Source organism: Sinocyclocheilus rhinocerous, unplaced genomic scaffold (assembly GCF_001515625.1).
Source record: "Sinocyclocheilus rhinocerous isolate Xijiao unplaced genomic scaffold, SAMN03320098_v1.1 scaffold541, whole genome shotgun sequence".
Classification (NCBI taxonomy): Eukaryota; Metazoa; Chordata; class Actinopteri; order Cypriniformes; family Cyprinidae; genus Sinocyclocheilus; species Sinocyclocheilus rhinocerous.
The window spans coordinates 2,000,816-2,019,630 of record NW_015658519.1 but is presented as its reverse complement, the minus strand read 5'-3'; the positions used below and the strand labels follow the sequence as shown (position 1 = coordinate 2,019,630).

General features: G+C 43.6%; 1 protein-coding gene across 1 annotated transcript in view; it reads left to right on the top strand.

Annotated features, from left to right (window-relative positions):
* Window positions 1-18,815, top strand: part of LOC107722533 (chromodomain-helicase-DNA-binding protein 7-like) — a 67,171-nt gene that overhangs the window by 19,641 nt on the left and 28,715 nt on the right. The window contains exons 2-3 of the mRNA XM_016530897.1: window positions 2,949-4,957; window positions 9,304-9,710. Of these exons, the coding sequence (XP_016386383.1) occupies window positions 3,125-4,957; window positions 9,304-9,710 (2,240 nt within the window). The 5' untranslated portion in view covers window positions 2,949-3,124. The remainder of the gene's footprint in view (window positions 1-2,948; window positions 4,958-9,303; window positions 9,711-18,815) is intronic.

Sequence of the window (18,815 nt, the reverse complement as noted above, 5' to 3'; positions counted from 1 at the left end):
AGAACAAATAAATAAGAAATGCTACATACATTGTATGAAGTAATCAAATGTATAAAACACTGCATATTCTTCACTGTGTAAATATATATTTCTTCTTAACGTTACAAAATTGATTTAGTCAAGAGCAGTGAGAGATTTTCTGTCTCTTGATGTTTGATTAACGTGAATGACAGACAGCAGGAATATTAGACTGCTGTCACTTTAAGAGCTGCCCGGATCAATATACTGTTTCACATGCGTTTTCTTTCTCAGCTGTTTGCTTTCACTTAGGACCTAAATTACTGTGTTTACGAGGATACATGCAAAGATAGCCATTTTGACATACAAATGTGTTTATTTAACAGTTCAAGGCCTATAAAGTGGCAAAAATAATTTCAATACCAATGAGTCAAAGACTCATCTCCTGAGCCACTGCACAAAGGAACAAAATGTAACCAACACAATAAATCAGTGCAAAATAGTTTTAATAAAGCTCAAATAGTCTTCAGTTTACACATCTGTTAGGCTACATTTACACTAGTTAGTGTTTGTTTTAAAACGCATAGCTCAGACAGAATCATGATTTCTATTTATTTTCCACTGATTTACTGATGAGCATTAGCAGCTTCCAGCGCTGTCTGCTTGTGTTCTCTCTTCCATGATCGCTGCTCTGACTCTGAGTCAGAGGTAATAACATATTTAATTTCAGCAACATTACATGGCCAAAACACACATTAGATGGCAGGGCCGGATTTACCTATTTTCGTGACGTAGAAAAAAACGTCATTTTAGTCATTTTAGAGCTGATAACAGAGGCTTGAGCCATTGATATGCAGGCTAACGCAGTTATTTAATGCGGTTCGTCTATGCGTCTCTCAGCAGCGTTCAGCAGCAGCGTCTACTAATAGCCTAGCGAATCTTTAAGTTAAACTCCTTCATGAACCTCGCTACTGAGAAATGTCATGTAGCTTTTCAGCTGCGAAACTATTTTACTGATAAATTCGCGGTGCAGCGCTGACAAGAAGTTTCTGTTCGCGTCTCCGCGTGTCTGCACTGTGTGTGTGTCTGTGAGAGAGACTGGGAGAAAGCGTGATTTCCGTAGCCTACATAAAAAAGGTGGAAGACATGGAAATAGTTTGTCATTTTTTACCCTATTGTTTGTTAAATTTATTTGCTCAATATCTTGAGCAATGCGTAAATCCGGCACTGTTAGACGGCAATCGGAAGTTATTACAAACACTCGATGGTGGTTTAAAGTGAGTTTTGAGTAAAAGCGGAATATAAATCTTATTTATTGTCTTATGTAGCATGATGCTACAGTTTGCATGAATGGTCACATAACACGCGCTTTTGGTCGTGTATAGTAGGTGTGTTCGACTTGACGCGGACCGACTGTGCAGACCGATCGGTGTATTACAGTACCACGAGAGCTAAAGAGAGCAGACTGCTCCGTGTGCTTTCGAATCGCTCTCGCGGATGATCGATCTGCGCCGCGCCTCTAGTCGAACACACCGGCAAGTGCTGCAGGCTTATTGGCTCACTGACGCTGATGAGATTAACCCCTTAGGTATCGAAATTTGGTACCGAACGACGAGACGTTTTTCGATACTCGATGGTATCGAGGCAATTCGGTCGGTGCCTAAAAAGTATCAAACTCGATACCCAGCCCTAGTGGAATGAATATTTGTGCTGGTCTACTGGTTTTGGTGAAGTTGTGTAAGTCTGTAACATTTATTTGCTTTGTGTGGTTTGTAGCAGTGACTGTATACTATGATATTGCCTTACAGGAAGTCTTGACACCTCCTGCCATGCTGCACGACCACTAGCTCATTATGAAGTTATCTAGTTTTACTCACTCTTGTCACCCTAGTTTACGTTTTTTTTTTTGTTTTTTTCTGTCATTTGTTGCCATAGTGCTGTATAGCAATAAACTATGAAGTTTCATGTCCTCAGAACTTTTGTGGCACAGGTTTCTTTTGGGGTTTTTTTTTATTTTAGGATGCCTAAAACGCAACATGCTTAAGCTTGTTTTTCAGTGTGGCTCTTTGATCCTTAGATTAGGCTGGTCAGTATAGATTTTCACCAGGATAGTTTTAGCAGCCATGTGGAGAGGTTTAGAGAGAGAGGAAAATTGGGGGTTGGGTGAAGGAGGAACTGGATGGGAGGAGCCTGAGATGGGGTGGAAAATTTTTCTTTTGGGGGTAGCTGAAGTCGAGGCATTGCATTCCTCGCCCACCCCCCGCTCATATATGCGTAACACCCCCTACATGTGCATATTCACTAACTAACTCATATACACACATGGAGGTAGTTGTGGTTGAGTAGGACATCTTAGCAGGCCGCATTTTTCCCCCACCCTTGCCTGGTTTATCTCACATCTACATAATTCCCCCTGCTCATCTGATTACCTTGCACTTGGGACAAGCTGGTTAGGTATGCAAAGTGTGTATGAACTTACACCTTACTCATACTCCTTAAATGCTTCAGAAACACACAAATGCAGGTGGCAACAGGGCTGGTTTTAAGACTTGGCTTCAGCAGGTGGGCTGCCTGCATGTGTTCCTACATCTGCCTGCCTGGTCTGGCAGCTGCTGTTGTTTAACTACCACTGCTTCTGCTGCTGTCTCACTTTAAACTCCTTTGTTCTTTTCCCACCATCAATGAATTGTAAAGAATGAATGACTTTAGGCTTGGTGCCTGTGTGTGTTGGCCCTTTTGTCTGGAAGCAGAAGGAACAGAGGGTGGGGGCTGGGATCAAAGGTTGGCAAAGAGTCAGTTACAACTGATTTAACTGCAAAAAAAAAAAACTAATTCTCACCACCCTTCAACTGCTCTTGTATCTCTCAACAGCTGTGACTCACTGGCTGAAAATTTTATAAAGAATGGTTAAAGTGAACAAAATGGGCTTGCTCTCACCTAGAGCTATTTGTGTTAATACTCCCTCTCTCTCTCTCTTTCTTCCTCTCCAGGTCCTGTAACCTGACTTTGCCTGACGCTGCGTTCTCTGAGAGAATTAAGGAAATATGGAGTGACATGCTGCAGATTAGTTAGCGGATTAGCGGCTTTGAGGACATCCACCTCTGTGTGAGCACACATTCCCTGTCCTGCTTCTGAAGCTCGGCTGCACAGCAGGAACACTGCAGCCATGGCTGACCCAGGCATGATGAGCCTCTTCGGAGACGATGGGAATCTGTTCTCTGATGAGTTGGAGGGCCTGGGGGACTGTGGCTACCCCCAAGGTCAGGCAAATCCAATGAGTCAACAGATGACCCATGAGCACCAAGGCTACGGGCAGCTCCCCTCTTCTCTTCACCTCTCCTCACCTGCCGTACCTGGACAGGCCAAGCTTGGCCTCCATTTTGACCACTTCAATCAGTATGAGCAGCCCAAGATGCATCCAATGGACCAGCAGGGGGGCCGGATGATGGGGAACGGACCAGTTAATGGCATGTCCTCCCCTCATTCCCGCTATCACGGTCCTCCGCCAGGTGCAGGAGGGTCTGCAGGGCATCATGTCTACCCGGGAGCACAAGGAGATGGCCAGAGCCAGTCATTTTCAGATAGCGGAAATGCGTGGGGCACTCAAGCGATGCAGGTGCCCGATCAAGCTAGACCCGCTTTCCAGCAGCAACCTCCACAAGCCTCGTCTCATCAGCACTGCCCTGCCGGACCACAGGGACATGCCCACCAAATGGGCCCTTTTATCGGCCGTGGTGACTATGCCATGCAGGGCCACAACCAGACGCAAACACCCCCCAGAATGAACCACTTTCCCCAAGGCCTCCCTCAGGAAGCCAATCATTTCATGGGTCACGTGGGGATGACTCAGAATCCCGGCATGTCGGGACCCCCCATGCGTCACCCAGCACAGCCTCCTCCGCAGCATCAGCAACCCAATCAACAATTTCTCCACAGGCCTGGCCAAGGTCCGGTTCATCAGGAGTCTGTTGCCAGCCACAACCCCCAGTTCCCACAAAGCCCTTCAAGACAGCAGCAGCAACAACAACAGCCGCAGCAGCAGGTCATGGGCGGAAGACCCCACCAAAACATGGGATATAACATGCACAACCAGCAAGTCCCTTCCAACACTGTAAACAGCTCAGGGCAGTACCCTCCCTATCCTTCGTACGGCAACCTTAATCAGGGATTAGCCAACACTTCAGGGATGAGTCCCAATTTGAGCCTTACCACCAGCAGCAACAGCAACCCTAATGCTCCCGTGACCCAGGTGCAGCGTTACCCTGCCCCGACGGGGCCCCAGCGCTACCCCACACCTGGGGCTCAACAGGGACCAATGCACCAGCAGCCCATTCATGTGAACCAAATCAACACCCAGCCTATGCATCCAGCTCAGAACCAGGTTGCAGCCCAGCAGAAGCTGCAGCAACAGCATCTACCGCCTCCACCTCAGGGATCATACGCCTCCCCTCCTTCCATGTCGCCCATGAGGAACCTGGCTACCCCTGCGGGCACGCCTCCTCCCCAGCAGAGCCGCCCGCCCAGTGCGGGTTTGGTAACTGATGTGGGCGGCTACCCCGGTGTGCCGCATCAGCCTCAAGGCCCAATGGCTCACGCCCAGAGAGGAGCCTGCCCAATGAATGCAGCTCCGCAGCATCCCCACCAACAGCTGTCGTCGCATCCCTCACACCCACATCCTCCACCAACCCAGATGTACGCTGCTTTGTCACCCAATCACAGGGCCACGGGCGCTCAAGGAAGACCTCCAGCAGGACCGGGTGCGAACCACACAGAGCCCCAGGACCAGAGGCTGCTCGCCCAACAAGCGCAGCGCCAGCAGCTGCAGACGCCCCCATTGCCTTTCCAGCAGCAACAGCTGCAGCAGGTGCACACCCCTCCCTCGATTCCCCCGTCACAGACACACCTGGCTGCACACCACCAGAGCTCCCCTCCGTCTCAGCAGGCATGGGCACCTCCTCACCAGTCGCCTCCACCCATGCAGAAAGTGCCTCGCATGCAGGTGAGTTGTGCAAATGAAGCATGCCTTCCATTGCCATTAAAAGTCTTTTGGAAAGTCCATGTTGTGCACGTGGGTGGCAGAAGGCCCGTTTGAAGGTTTCTCTTAGCGGCTATGGTGCCGCCTGTGCCCCACATGTGTGGAAATGGATTTTTACAGCTGTTTGTTTCCTCCTCACTGCATATCCTGGCCCTCCCCAAGACACAGGCGCCACAGTGCTAATCTCCAAAGCCCTACCCCTCCCCCTTCCCACTCTGAAGGGGAAATGCTCCCTTCCTGCTCGCTGTAAGCATCACTCTCCTCCCCCGTCTGCACTCCTTCCGTTCCCCTCTTGCTCGCTCTCTGTCTGCATCATTTCTGTCTCTCTCTCTCGCTCTGCTCTTTCTGTTTGCTTTGCCTGTCTCGGAGGACTCATGCGTGAGTTAATGGCGTACAGCAGGATGCGTCCTGTTGGGAGGGTGGAGGAGGGAGCCAGTGGGGAAGGGAGGTTAGCAGCTCTCAATAGCTGCGTGTGTCACGTGCTTCTGATGCCATTAGCTTGTTTTGCTCTGAAAGCCTCTTTCTCTGGTGACCCATTCACACACAATGGCTGCTGTTATGCCAGCATGCACATCCTGCACATAGCATTTTTGTGTCTCTTTATCTCACTCATACCAGCGTTGACAGCCATGGCTCGATGTCAGTGGTGGTGTCTGGCTGATTGTGTGATTATATTAAAGTTTTGTGGTTGACATTTAAGATCAGTCTGTATTAATTCATCCACCTCACTTGTGACCTAGATGAAGCGCATGCAGTTAAGTGTACCACTTTCACTGTAGCTAATAAGCCATCTCATTTTTGTCCCAATCATGAGTTGTCTAAAGACATTTAATTCTAACATATTTTCTATCTGCTATGGTGTGAATGAAAATACACCCTATTTTCTAAGTGCATGAGCTTATTGTGCACAATTTATCTGTTCAACAATTCATAACTGGTGTTACAATGAAACCACAGACTTTTCTGGTGACTTAAACTAGATGTCTCTAATCATTTAGTCTGTTTAACACTGACAATTTTTTACAATTGACTGTAAGCTCAATATCAGATCTGTCTCTATCCAATCAACAACCGTTAAACCAGCAACTGCAATCAACAACCACTTAAAATCAAGTTCCCAGCCCTACATGTTAATCTGTTTTACTCCGATGTATGTCACAATATAAAAGAAAAGATTTGTCAGTGCTTCCTTTACATCATGACCAGTGTTGGGAAGGTTGCTTTGGAAATGTAATGGGTGACAGATTACAAGTTACCTTATTTCAAATGTAAAAAGTAGTGTTAACTATTTAAACTTATTAAAGTAATGTAACTGATTGCATTTGATTACTTTTTGATTACTGTTCAGAATTCAAATTTTTGCTACATTTTTCTAAACTGTTAATCATTTTGAGACATTTAAAGCAGGCAGGGTTAACCTTACAGTAGTACTGAACACTGATTACTGTCAGACTTTCAAAATACTTCATCACTTTAATTAAGATAATTTAATTTTAAAGCACAGCCACCACTAAATCAGACTTTAGTACCTCTTTTTACTTTAAGATTGTTCCGAGGTAAAATACAGATTTAAAATCATATCAAAATATAGTTTTATTGCTATGACACTGTTTTTGAAATCAAATCTTTGCATAGCTATGACAGGAAACACTGGCATCTAACAATGCCTTGGGGAAAAAAAAGTTAATTTAAAAAATATAGCATATACACAAGCCCAAATAGGAAATATAACAGATATCAAATAAGCATGTGTCCTATTCTGTGTCCTAAACTCCTGAAACATTGGTGTCCCTTTTATTTTATTTTTTAAATTTTTTTTTTTTTATAAAGAGCAGTCGATGCAATTTGGAAAGAAATCAGCCAAATCTGTTTGTGTGTGAAAATATTCAGTTGTAACCACCTTTGTAATCGTTAACACTTTCACATTTTTTTCACAGTAACTGTAACTGATTACGGTTACATTTATTTTGTAATTAAATTGCGTAATTCCGTTACATGTAACTAGTTACTCCCCAACACTGATCATGACTTTAACTCCACATTTTAGACCAGCTGAGACGGCATACATTGATATCAGGATCTCTCATCTAATTTCTGAAACCTGCAATGGTTTTCAAAAAAAATATTGAGCAGGAACATAAATTGGCATTAAGTTAGTCACATGTGCTGGTCACTTTCTTGCACACCAAGTTATCAAAGAAACATAGGCCCCATTTTCTCCGCTCAGAACGTACAGCGCTCACCTCTCGTGCTATTAAATGCCAGAGCCGTGTCATTCATGAGATATTGAGAAATTTGATGCGAATTAAATGGAGACTGTGACCTTTAAGTAGAGCAGTGCTTCATCTAAGGGAACAGACTCTTCATTGTGGCTCCAGTCAAACTGGTACCAAGCGCAAGTGTTCACAACATCACACTGGGCTTTAAGAACTAAAATAGAAGTGCAGATGGCAATGCATGCATGCCATGTTTATGATTCCTTTATTTCCCATTTATCTGTTCATGCAAGGTGCCAGCCTCCTGAGACTCTCTGTTGACAGCAGCTGCCTGCCATCTTAGTGGTTTCACACTCTCTCTGGGTCAGATGCAAGCAGAGCAGTGCTTCCTAAATATTCAGCATATAGTCAGGAGGGTACGAGTGTACGCTTGCACTTGCTGTTCTTAATTTGCGCAAACCAAATGTTGTAAAAGGAAGTTGCAACACCGAATGGGTAAAATGGCAAGTGCATAAATGTTCTAGTAACTCCTGTCTGGCTTTTTGATATGTGTTAAGCCCTAACTTGCCATCGTTGTCCATTTTTAAAGGTTGGTACTTTACAGAGCTTTATAAGTTCATGTGACACAGAGATAGGAAGCCTTTGCTATACTTTGGCATCCTCAAGCGTTTTTATTCTGTGGGAGTTTTATTTGGAGTAGTTAGCTGCTAGTAAGTAGCTCACAGTATCTAAGTGTTTCAGTGCCATAAATTTGTACCTCATTTAGATGAGCCAGAGCAGCCAGAAGCAGACTGAAGTTCAACAGCAGTGAGCAATGAATCTTGAAGATAAAGTTTAGCAAGGGTTAGGCTCTGTGTCTGGGAGCCAGCTTTTCATCAGATGAATTGGGTGTTAACTCACGAGTTCGCCCTGCAAAAAGCCTGCCGTGCTGAGCCCAAGCGCAGTGCTCCTTCAGGGAGTATTTAGCTCACCGAGTGAGCACTTTGCCTGCTAGATTAACTGACACGTCAGTCTCCCCCTCCAAGAGATGAAATCCTATATTGAACATACTGTATTCTGGACTGCTGCTGTCAAATTAGAAATGCAGAGAGCGCGTGTGGTAGGCCTATTGTCATTCATGCAATTGATTATTGGGGAGGCTTGGCAAGAGGAGAGACATTTATCCGTTAAAGCGGCGGCAGAATGCTCGCTGTTCCAGCTGCTCTAATGATCACCGTTGAACTGGGTGTTGGGCATTTTCTGTGACCTTGCCACTGTTTGGCATGCATGGTGCACCCTTATTTCTCATGCTGTTGTTTACAGGAAATATGCATTTCATCACCACAATGATGTGGTTTACAAAGTCTTTTGTTTTAAAAGCGAAGTGCATGGTATGCAATAAAACTCTAGACTAGAATCAACATATGGCTTATGGAGAATACACAATATTCTTCCTGATTTGCCAGGATGGAAACTGGTTTCACCAGGCCAGTTTTTTTGTGTATATGCCTTTTGAAAGCTGTAGCATATTGCATTAAATTTGCTGACTTCTAAAACCGAGGCATTTATGAAGTATCGATATAATTTATTAGTGTCATAATGCCTCAGTCCCATCTGCTGCAGGGACTCTGGGAAGCTGGACGCTTAGCACAGCTGCCAACATGTTTCCTGTCAGTCTGTCTTTGCCATGAATGGAGAGGGGGACAGAGATAACTGCAAAGAAAAAGGCAAAAACGTTGCCGTGTTAATGCTGCCGAGTTACAGCTAACACGGGCCCTAATGGGAGCAAAGGGAATCAAACCAAGTAACATGGCATGCCTCAAGGGCCAACAGCAGCAGGGGCAGCTGTATGAGTGCATGAAAATGCGAAGATGTTTATTCACCTTTCCCCAACTTATCCTAGCTTTTCTGGGCGATTTAAAAAAAAAATGCTACTTAATGTATCTGGTGTTGATTAATGTAAAGAAGCAGCGATGCAATGAGCTTTGTTCAGCTTCTCTGTGGTTGTGAGATATGCAAAAATTCAAAAAGGAAATCCTCTAGTTGTGTCTCCTGCCTAGGTTATATTTCTTCTTTTTTGGTACTAACAGCTCCTGTCTCTCTCCTCGTCATCAGCATTCTCCATCAGACCCTTCCCTGGAGATGATAACATCTAGTAAGACACCTGCCTTGGGCCCAAACCTCCAACCAGCCAACTGTGAAATACAGCAGACGAAGAGCGAGCTCAAGCCAAAAAAGAAGAAAAAGAAGAAAGCCAAGACGAGCGAAGACCAAGAGGGTAACAACATTATCGGTGAGGCCGGAGGAGCTTCTCTGATAAACGAGGGAGACTCTCTTATGACTCCTGTGGAACAGTCTGTCGTTGAAAAGAAGAGCAAAAAGAAACCAAAGGAGAAGGAGCCCAAGGAACCGAAAGAGCCCAAGACTCCCAAAACCCCGAAGACTCCTAAGACACCCAAAGAACCTAAGGAGAAAAAAGTGAAGACTGCCACCCCGAAGCCTAAGAGCTCCAAAAAGCCCAGGTATGCAAAATCTGAGCCTCCTGTAGTCTTCAAAAATCATATCTAAAGTTTTATCTGCATTTTGTGTTTAAATGTTGCAAATGTACCCCATATTTACATGAGCTTCCAAGTGTGAAATGTCCATATTTACTGTAGGTGCTTACTCGTGTGCTGGATGGAGTCACAAAGCCTCATGTGATCATCTGGTTCATTGAACTGTAGATATGTTTAGTATGAGTTGTTTTTTAGGTCTGGTACAAGCTGATGGTGCTTTATCAGAGTTCAGAGTTGTCAGAGGTGTTATGTTTTATAACGTTTTTGAGAGACCAGGAACTTTATATTGTCTAAGACTGACTTTAGCTTTTTTTTTTCTCTCTTTGAATTGCAAGCGCTAAACCACAAACGTGACACCTTTCTGATAAAACCATCGCTAGTTGCCTGAACTTAATTCTGGAGGCCTTTAAAAAAGATAATCGCATCTCATCTTTGCTGATCATTTGTTCTGTGAAGAATTAGTCGGTTTATATTTTATTAACGCTACCTAAAACGGTATACTATCATAAACCATCTCTCTTCTGGATATAGTTCACAATAATGCTGCTTATTACATTTAAATGATGCCCCCTTCCTTTTTTCCTTCGACCCCCATCCCCCTCAGAAAAGAGAGAAAATGCGTCCATCCTGAATATGCAGAGCAAGGTTGCATGGCCATTTTTCCTCTAGCAGAGGTAGTAACATGATCCGGCTGAGGAATGTGTCCGCCTTCCCCCTTAACCTCCTCATCCCCAACCCCCACCCCCCTCGCATATCCGAAGCCCCGTCACTCCACCGCCGCGTCCCTTTCATCCAGAGGAAAAGGGCCGGGCCAAAGCAAGCTCATCTGCAGCACAGTGCCAGAGCAGTAGGTCATCTGAAGGGGGAGGAGGGAAGAAAGTGTGTGTGTGTGTGTTTGTGAAGGAAAAGAGGAGGGGGGACGTCTCCATTCAAAATGGCACCTAATGCTAGTTAGTCTACAATGCTGTCTCATTAATCATGCCGGCCTGAATTTGACCAAATCTGCTACAGAGCTGGATGTGTGGTGTTAGCGAGCCCCTGTGGATAGTTTTTAAACTGTGTGGCCCCATTTCTCAAAAAGTGGGCTACATATAGCACATCTCGCATTTGATGTGAGTGTCATTCATTTCCCTTCCCCCATCTTCATTTGTTTGTTTATCAGCTCTTTTAACATTTTCCTTGTTTAGTTACTCTTTTCATGCAAGCGGAGTACAGGAAACTAGGTTGGACGTTAAAAGTCTTGGCCTTGTATCTGTTGGCGTTCTTATCTGACAAAGAAAGCACAACTATAAATAGTCATTCTCAGGCCGCACCCAGGGTAAAATGTTGAGCGTCTGTGAGCCCAGGTTTTTTTCCATATACACAGCCATCAAACACTTCAGAAAGATCCCTCCTCAGCACTGCATTGCATGCGGCTCTTTCCCCCCACGAGAAGACTGTTTTGCATTGCAAATACACACCTCTCACCTTCAATTTATTGGCAGGTTCCCAAGCAACTATAGCAAAGCCCCCATTTTAGTCGGTGGGGTTGTTTTCTAACTGCATAACCACCTAACCTGGGTGGGCAGTTCCGCCGACCCTTTGATTTCCATCTCATGTCGAAGCAGAGTCTCTTTTTCTCTTTCGCAGATTATCTTAGCTACATCCTGTGCGCTCATATACGAAAACCACAACAGTCGCGGTTGCATAGGAAGTGCTGCAATGTGTGTGTACTCAAAGATCTTCGCTTGCGGGACCAGCATGCCTGTTTGCTCACGAGTCTAACTACAGCACCTTTACGTCAGACTGCTTGCTTGCTTGTCCTCAAACAAGCGCTCCGCCTTGTCTTCCCTCCAGGCTCCAGTGGAAAAAAAGTTGAATTCTGTGTGACATTGAACCTCAAAGACAAAGTGCAGAGAGGCGGATGGCACAACAGAAGGAAAGGGCCAAGCTAACTTTGTCCTCCCTGTATATTTTATCCTTCTAAGACTAGCAGACCTGTCCCACCTGAGCTTGGGAGTTTTCTGTTCTTGTGAAGTCTTGTGTCGCTGCTTTGGTGATCAGACAGGCCACCGTCTCAAAAGAGTGAGCAAGTGAGACGGTGCGGTGAATGGATTCGAGAAGTGTGCCGAACGCTGAATGCGCAGCCACTTGGGGGACAGGCAAAAGTGAAGACTCACATGCTGTCCATCAAAGACTCCCTCGCTTAAAACAAAGAGCCGCCCCCCATGCTATGCACATGAAAGACCCTACGCTCTGAAACACTGTTTCTTTTATCAAAAATTATTGCAATTTCTAATATTGGTTTCTTATTTTAATATACTTTAAAATATAATTTATTTTTGTGACGCAGTGCTGAATTTTCATCACCCATTACTCCAGTCTTCAGTGTCACATGATCCTTCAGAAATCATTGCTGATTTATTATCAGTGTTGAAACTGTTGTGCTGCTTTAATTTTTTATTTTATTTTCTATTAATAAAAAGTAAAAAAAAACAGCATTTATTCAAAATAGAAATATATTGTCTTTTCTAACAATATAAATCTTTACTATCACTTTTTATCCATTTAACACATCCTAGCTGAATAAAAGTATTAATTTCATTTAAAAAAAGAGGGAAAAAATGTACTAACCCCAAACTTTTGAATAGAAGTGTATATTGTAACACACAATTTCTATTTTGAATAAACACTTTCTTTTTTTCTTTTTTTTTTTTACTTTATCAAAGAATCCTGAAAAATTATAACGGGTCCCAAAAAATATAAAGCAACACAACTCTGTTTCTGACACTGATTATAAATCATCATATTAGAATGATTTCTGAAGAATCATATGACACTGAATACTGGAGTAATGATGCTGAAAATTCAGCTTTATCATCACAGGAATAAATTACATTTTAAATTATATTAAAATAGCAATTTAAACTAACAGTTTTCTATAATATTTCACAAAATTTAATTTTTTCTGTTTTTTGATCAAATAAATGCAGCCTTGAGGAGCATAAGAAACTTCTTTAAAAAAAAAACATTAAAATCATTATCATCCCAAACTTTTGATTTGCACTGTATGTTGCTTTGTTTTTGTGCAAGAACAATGAAACAAGTTGTGTTTATCACAGAACATGTTTGTCTATGCGTGGTTGCAGTTTATGTAATAAACCTGCCTTCTCAGTGATGTCGAGTAATTGAATGGCTCCACAGCACGGGTGACCTTGCTCTGAGAGCACAAGATGCAACGCCATTGCTTCCCCCCCCGACTCTCTTCCTGTGTTTCTCCTCGACTGTGCCTGTAACGCTTTCACACAATCTTGCTTGCCTACACTGTCCTTTTCCACCTATAATCACTCGCTTGCGATCCTTCTGCCGAGTCTCTTTCTAGCCCTTCCTCTCATTCCACGGCACAGTTTGTGTTCCTTCTCTCACATATCTCAACTCACCCACTCACATCCTCTTTCCACACGTTCTTTTTTTTTCTCTCTTTGAATTGCAAGCGCTAAACCACAAACGTGACACCTTTCTGATAAAACCATCGCTAGTTGCCTGAACTTAATTCTGGAGGCCTTTAAAAAAGATAATCGCATCTCATCTTTGCTGATCATTTGTTCTGTGAAGAATTAGTCGGTTTATATTTTATTAACGCTACCTAAAACGGTATACTATCATAAACCATCTCTCTTCTGGATATAGTTCACAATAATGCTGCTTATTACATTTAAATGATGCCCCCTTCCTTTTTTCCTTCGACCCCCATCCCCCTCAGAAAAGAGAGAAAATGCGTCCATCCTGAATATGCAGAGCAAGGTTGCATGGCCATTTTTCCTCTAGCAGAGGTAGTAACATGATCCGGCTGAGGAATGTGTCCGCCTTCCCCCTTAACCTCCTCATCCCCAACCCCCACCCCCCTCGCATATCCGAAGCCCCGTCACTCCACCGCCGCGTCCCTTTCATCCAGAGGAAAAGGGCCGGGCCAAAGCAAGCTCATCTGCAGCACAGTGCCAGAGCAGTAGGTCATCTGAAGGGGGAGGAGGGAAGAAAGTGTGTGTGTGTGTGTTTGTGAAGGAAAAGAGGAGGGGGGACGTCTCCATTCAAAATGGCACCTAATGCTAGTTAGTCTACAATGCTGTCTCATTAATCATGCCGGCCTGAATTTGACCAAATCTGCTACAGAGCTGGATGTGTGGTGTTAGCGAGCCCCTGTGGATAGTTTTTAAACTGTGTGGCCCCATTTCTCAAAAAGTGGGCTACATATAGCACATCTCGCATTTGATGTGAGTGTCATTCATTTCCCTTCCCCCATCTTCATTTGTTTGTTTATCAGCTCTTTTAACATTTTCCTTGTTTAGTTACTCTTTTCATGCAAGCGGAGTACAGGAAACTAGGTTGGACGTTAAAAGTCTTGGCCTTGTATCTGTTGGCGTTCTTATCTGACAAAGAAAGCACAACTATAAATAGTCATTCTCAGGCCGCACCCAGGGTAAAATGTTGAGCGTCTGTGAGCCCAGGTTTTTTTCCATATACACAGCCATCAAACACTTCAGAAAGATCCCTCCTCAGCACTGCATTGCATGCGGCTCTTTCCCCCCACGAGAAGACTGTTTTGCATTGCAAATACACACCTCTCACCTTCAATTTATTGGCAGGTTCCCAAGCAACTATAGCAAAGCCCCCATTTTAGTCGGTGGGGTTGTTTTCTAACTGCATAACCACCTAACCTGGGTGGGCAGTTCCGCCGACCCTTTGATTTCCATCTCATGTCGAAGCAGAGTCTCTTTTTCTCTTTCGCAGATTATCTTAGCTACATCCTGTGCGCTCATATACGAAAACCACAACAGTCGCGGTTGCATAGGAAGTGCTGCAATGTGTGTGTACTCAAAGATCTTCGCTTGCGGGACCAGCATGCCTGTTTGCTCACGAGTCTAACTACAGCACCTTTACGTCAGACTGCTTGCTTGCTTGTCCTCAAACAAGCGCTCCGCCTTGTCTTCCCTCCAGGCTCCAGTGGAAAAAAAGTTGAATTCTGTGTGACATTGAACCTCAAAGACAAAGTGCAGAGAGGCGGATGGCACAACAGAAGGAAAGGGCCAAGCTAACTTTGTCCTCCCTGTATATTTTATCCTTCTAAGACTAGCAGACCTGTCCCACCTGAGCTTGGGAGTTTTCTGTTCTTGTGAAGTCTTGTGTCGCTGCTTTGGTGATCAGACAGGCCACCGTCTCAAAAGAGTGAGCAAGTGAGACGGTGCGGTGAATGGATTCGAGAAGTGTGCCGAACGCTGAATGCGCAGCCACTTGGGGGACAGGCAAAAGTGAAGACTCACATGCTGTCCATCAAAGACTCCCTCGCTTAAAACAAAGAGCCGCCCCCCATGCTATGCACATGAAAGACCCTACGCTCTGAAACACTGTTTCTTTTATCAAAAATTATTGCAATTTCTAATATTGGTTTCTTATTTTAATATACTTTAAAATATAATTTATTTTTGTGACGCAGTGCTGAATTTTCATCACCCATTACTCCAGTCTTCAGTGTCACATGATCCTTCAGAAATCATTGCTGATTTATTATCAGTGTTGAAACTGTTGTGCTGCTTTAATTTTTTATTTTATTTTCTATTAATAAAAAGTAAAAAAAAACAGCATTTATTCAAAATAGAAATATATTGTCTTTTCTAACAATATAAATCTTTACTATCACTTTTTATCCATTTAACACATCCTAGCTGAATAAAAGTATTAATTTCATTTAAAAAAAGAGGGAAAAAATGTACTAACCCCAAACTTTTGAATAGAAGTGTATATTGTAACACACAATTTCTATTTTGAATAAACACTTTCTTTTTTTCTTTTTTTTTTTTACTTTATCAAAGAATCCTGAAAAATTATAACGGGTCCCAAAAAATATAAAGCAACACAACTCTGTTTATGACACTCATTATAAATCATCATATTAGAATGATTTCTGAAGAATCATATGACACTGAATACTGGAGTAATGATGCTGAAAATTCAGCTTTATCATCACAGGAATAAATTACATTTTAAATTATATTAAAATAGCAATTTAAACTAACAGTTTTCTATAATATTTCACAAAATTTAATTTTTTCTGTTTTTTGATCAAATAAATGCAGCCTTGAGGAGCATAAGAAACTTCTTTAAAAAAAAAACATTAAAATCATTATCATCCCAAACTTTTGATTTGCACTGTATGTTGCTTTGTTTTTGTGCAAGAACAATGAAACAAGTTGTGTTTATCACAGAACATGTTTGTCTATGCGTGGTTGCAGTTTATGTAATAAACCTGCCTTCTCAGTGATGTCGAGTAATTGAATGGCTCCACAGCACGGGTGACCTTGCTCTGAGAGCACAAGATGCAACGCCATTGCTTCCCCCCCCGACTCTCTTCCTGTGTTTCTCCTCGACTGTGCCTGTAACGCTTTCACACAATCTTGCTTGCCTACACTGTCCTTTTCCACCTATAATCACTCGCTTGCGATCCTTCTGCCGAGTCTCTTTCTAGCCCTTCCTCTCATTCCACGGCACAGTTTGTGTTCCTTCTCTCACATATCTCAACTCACCCACTCACATCCTCTTTCCACACGTTCTCCCTCACCGTCCCACACTCTTAGGCATTTCCCCTCCCCTAATTCAGGCACGTTTTAGCGCGATTTTAATTGCACCGCCTCCTTTGATTCCACTCACTAGCACAACTCTCTGTGACTAACAGGGTGTTCAGGTCCTGGCTCTTTTTTTTTTTTTTTTTATTAAAGTGACCTTGTTTTTTCTGGTGGTTCCTAATTAGCCTGCTCGCTTTGAAGGACACAGACGTACGTTTTTGTTTGCGTTTGTTAACTTGTCGTAGCATGTTCATTCTCTGCAGTTTTGTGTATGTGTGTTTACGTTTGCGCTTGTGCGACGCTGCAGAAGAGCTGTTGAGGGTAAACAGTCGTGTGTGTACGTGTGAGCAGCTGCTGTTAGAGCGAGCACCATGGGGGGGTCCAGCTGAAGATGAGTCATCTCACTGGCGACGGCAGGTGGTGTCCCATTAACCCCCTGGCCCTCTCTCCTCCTCCTGAGTGTCAGCACTGGAGCGGTGTGGCTCATACAAACCTGCAGCGGGGCCTGCGTCCTCCCCCTACTACTGCCAATTAGCCCCTCTCTCTCTGCCCGTTCCTCTCAGTCTACACGCGCCTCGGCCCACCCTGCTGGCCTGTGTTTCTTCAGCGTGTCCTGCATCCTATAGCAGCTCTGCCTTTTATGATTTATAAAGGTCAGCCATCGAAAGGAAGCCTGTCATCCCTCCCCCTAAACTGAGTGTTCTTCCTGCCCTCGTGGCTTTTTTTTTTTTCCCTCCTATCCATTTTTTTCTTTCTTCCTTTTGTACGTGCCTTCTTTTTTTCTCCTTATTTCTGGCTGTGTTTGCTGAGCAGTGACGGTATGAAACCCAAAGCCACAGAGCGGTGCGGCTGCAGGTGCTTGAGGAGTGTTGGAGAGAGAGACTCTGACTGAGGCAAGCAGATGGCTTTAGCCAGTGGCGTCCAGCCAGAGGAACAGGTGCGGGTCACATGACCGCCGGTTACCAGGGCGATTTGATTGCTCTTGGCGTGCGAATGAAAAGAGAGGGGGGCCCCAGAGTGAGTGAGCGCGAGAGCCTCCAGGGCATTGTGTAATCTGTGGCAGGGAGAGAGCGCGACTCTGAACTGGAAGTGGAGTTAACTAGTTCTAGTCTTCCCTCTCATTCCCTCATTTGTGTGTCTGAAACCGAACTTAAGAGGGGAAGGGCTTTAAAACTTAATCCGTTTTCCCCTCTTCTGTACGTGTGAACATAAGGTAGTATGGAGAAAGAACTGTAGGGAAAAGGTACAAAAGCTGTCGCTAGCCATCTTCTTTCTGGTATACAGACGTGGAATCAACATTGCCCATTTTCACATGACATTAGCTATGTTTCCATCCAAAGATGCGAATTTAACTTATGTGCAAAACTGGAATATCGCATAAAACATTTGCGAATAAAGCACCGTTTCCATCAAACGAGTCAAAGAGAACAAAATCGTCACTTCCTGATAAACTGGCACTAAATATCTCCCAAGAAAACTAGGAGAAGCCACTGAATATAATAATTTTCATATGTAATAAATTAGTTTGCGCTTCAGAGAGAGCAGACGTAACACAATAAATGCGGTCATTGCTTTAAGAGGTGGATGCCTGGTGTTTGGGAACGCAGTCATGTAAGACGGTAATTATACAGAAATACTTTGATGACAGACTTTCCTCAGGCATTTCAGAACGACCAAAACAACATATAGATGCTGTGAACGAGATCGGTCCGCTGGTTAGTCAATTTATCCCGTCTCATAGCGCAAAGTAACATGACTTTTTCAATGCGCATGGTGGAATTTATTCGGTAAATGTGTTTCCATCGTAGTTTGTGCTTTTTTTCTTATCGGATAAAAAGTTTATCCTACTCTATGCACATCTTGGCATTTCCATCCAGCGTTTTTTTTATGCGATAATCCAAAATGTGCCTAAAAATAGGTGGATGGAAACGTAGCTATTGCAACAGCAGTGTCCTGTGGTGTGATATTATACACCTAAAATGTCATTTTTCCAATTCTTGTACAATTATACATGTTTTTATGGCATATCGTTTGATTGCAGAACTTTTATTAAAGCATTTAATTGTTCTGTTGACTTTTTAAGCGAACTGTTAAAGCTAACAGGTGACTTTTTTTTTTATTTTTATAAATTTATAAAAATAAGACTGAACAGAAAAAAATACAAGTTCCCTTATGCCAAGTTCACACTGCATGATTTTCAAACTCGTCGGATCGCCATTTTTTTCACACTGCGTGACTATCTGGGGTAGCACTCATTTGCTGCTGTGTTCACATTGCACGATGGATCGGCGACGGGGGGTTTCTCATTGCATGACTTCACAATAGGAAGAATTGCCGACAGCTCTGTCTGGTCCGCAAACTACGTTTCACAACAAAACACACGCGAGAGGTGATAAGGAAATAACGCCAGAACCCGCGTGCGTCAGACCGGACTTCTCGTGAGCAAGACTGTAATTATTTAAAAAAAATATATATA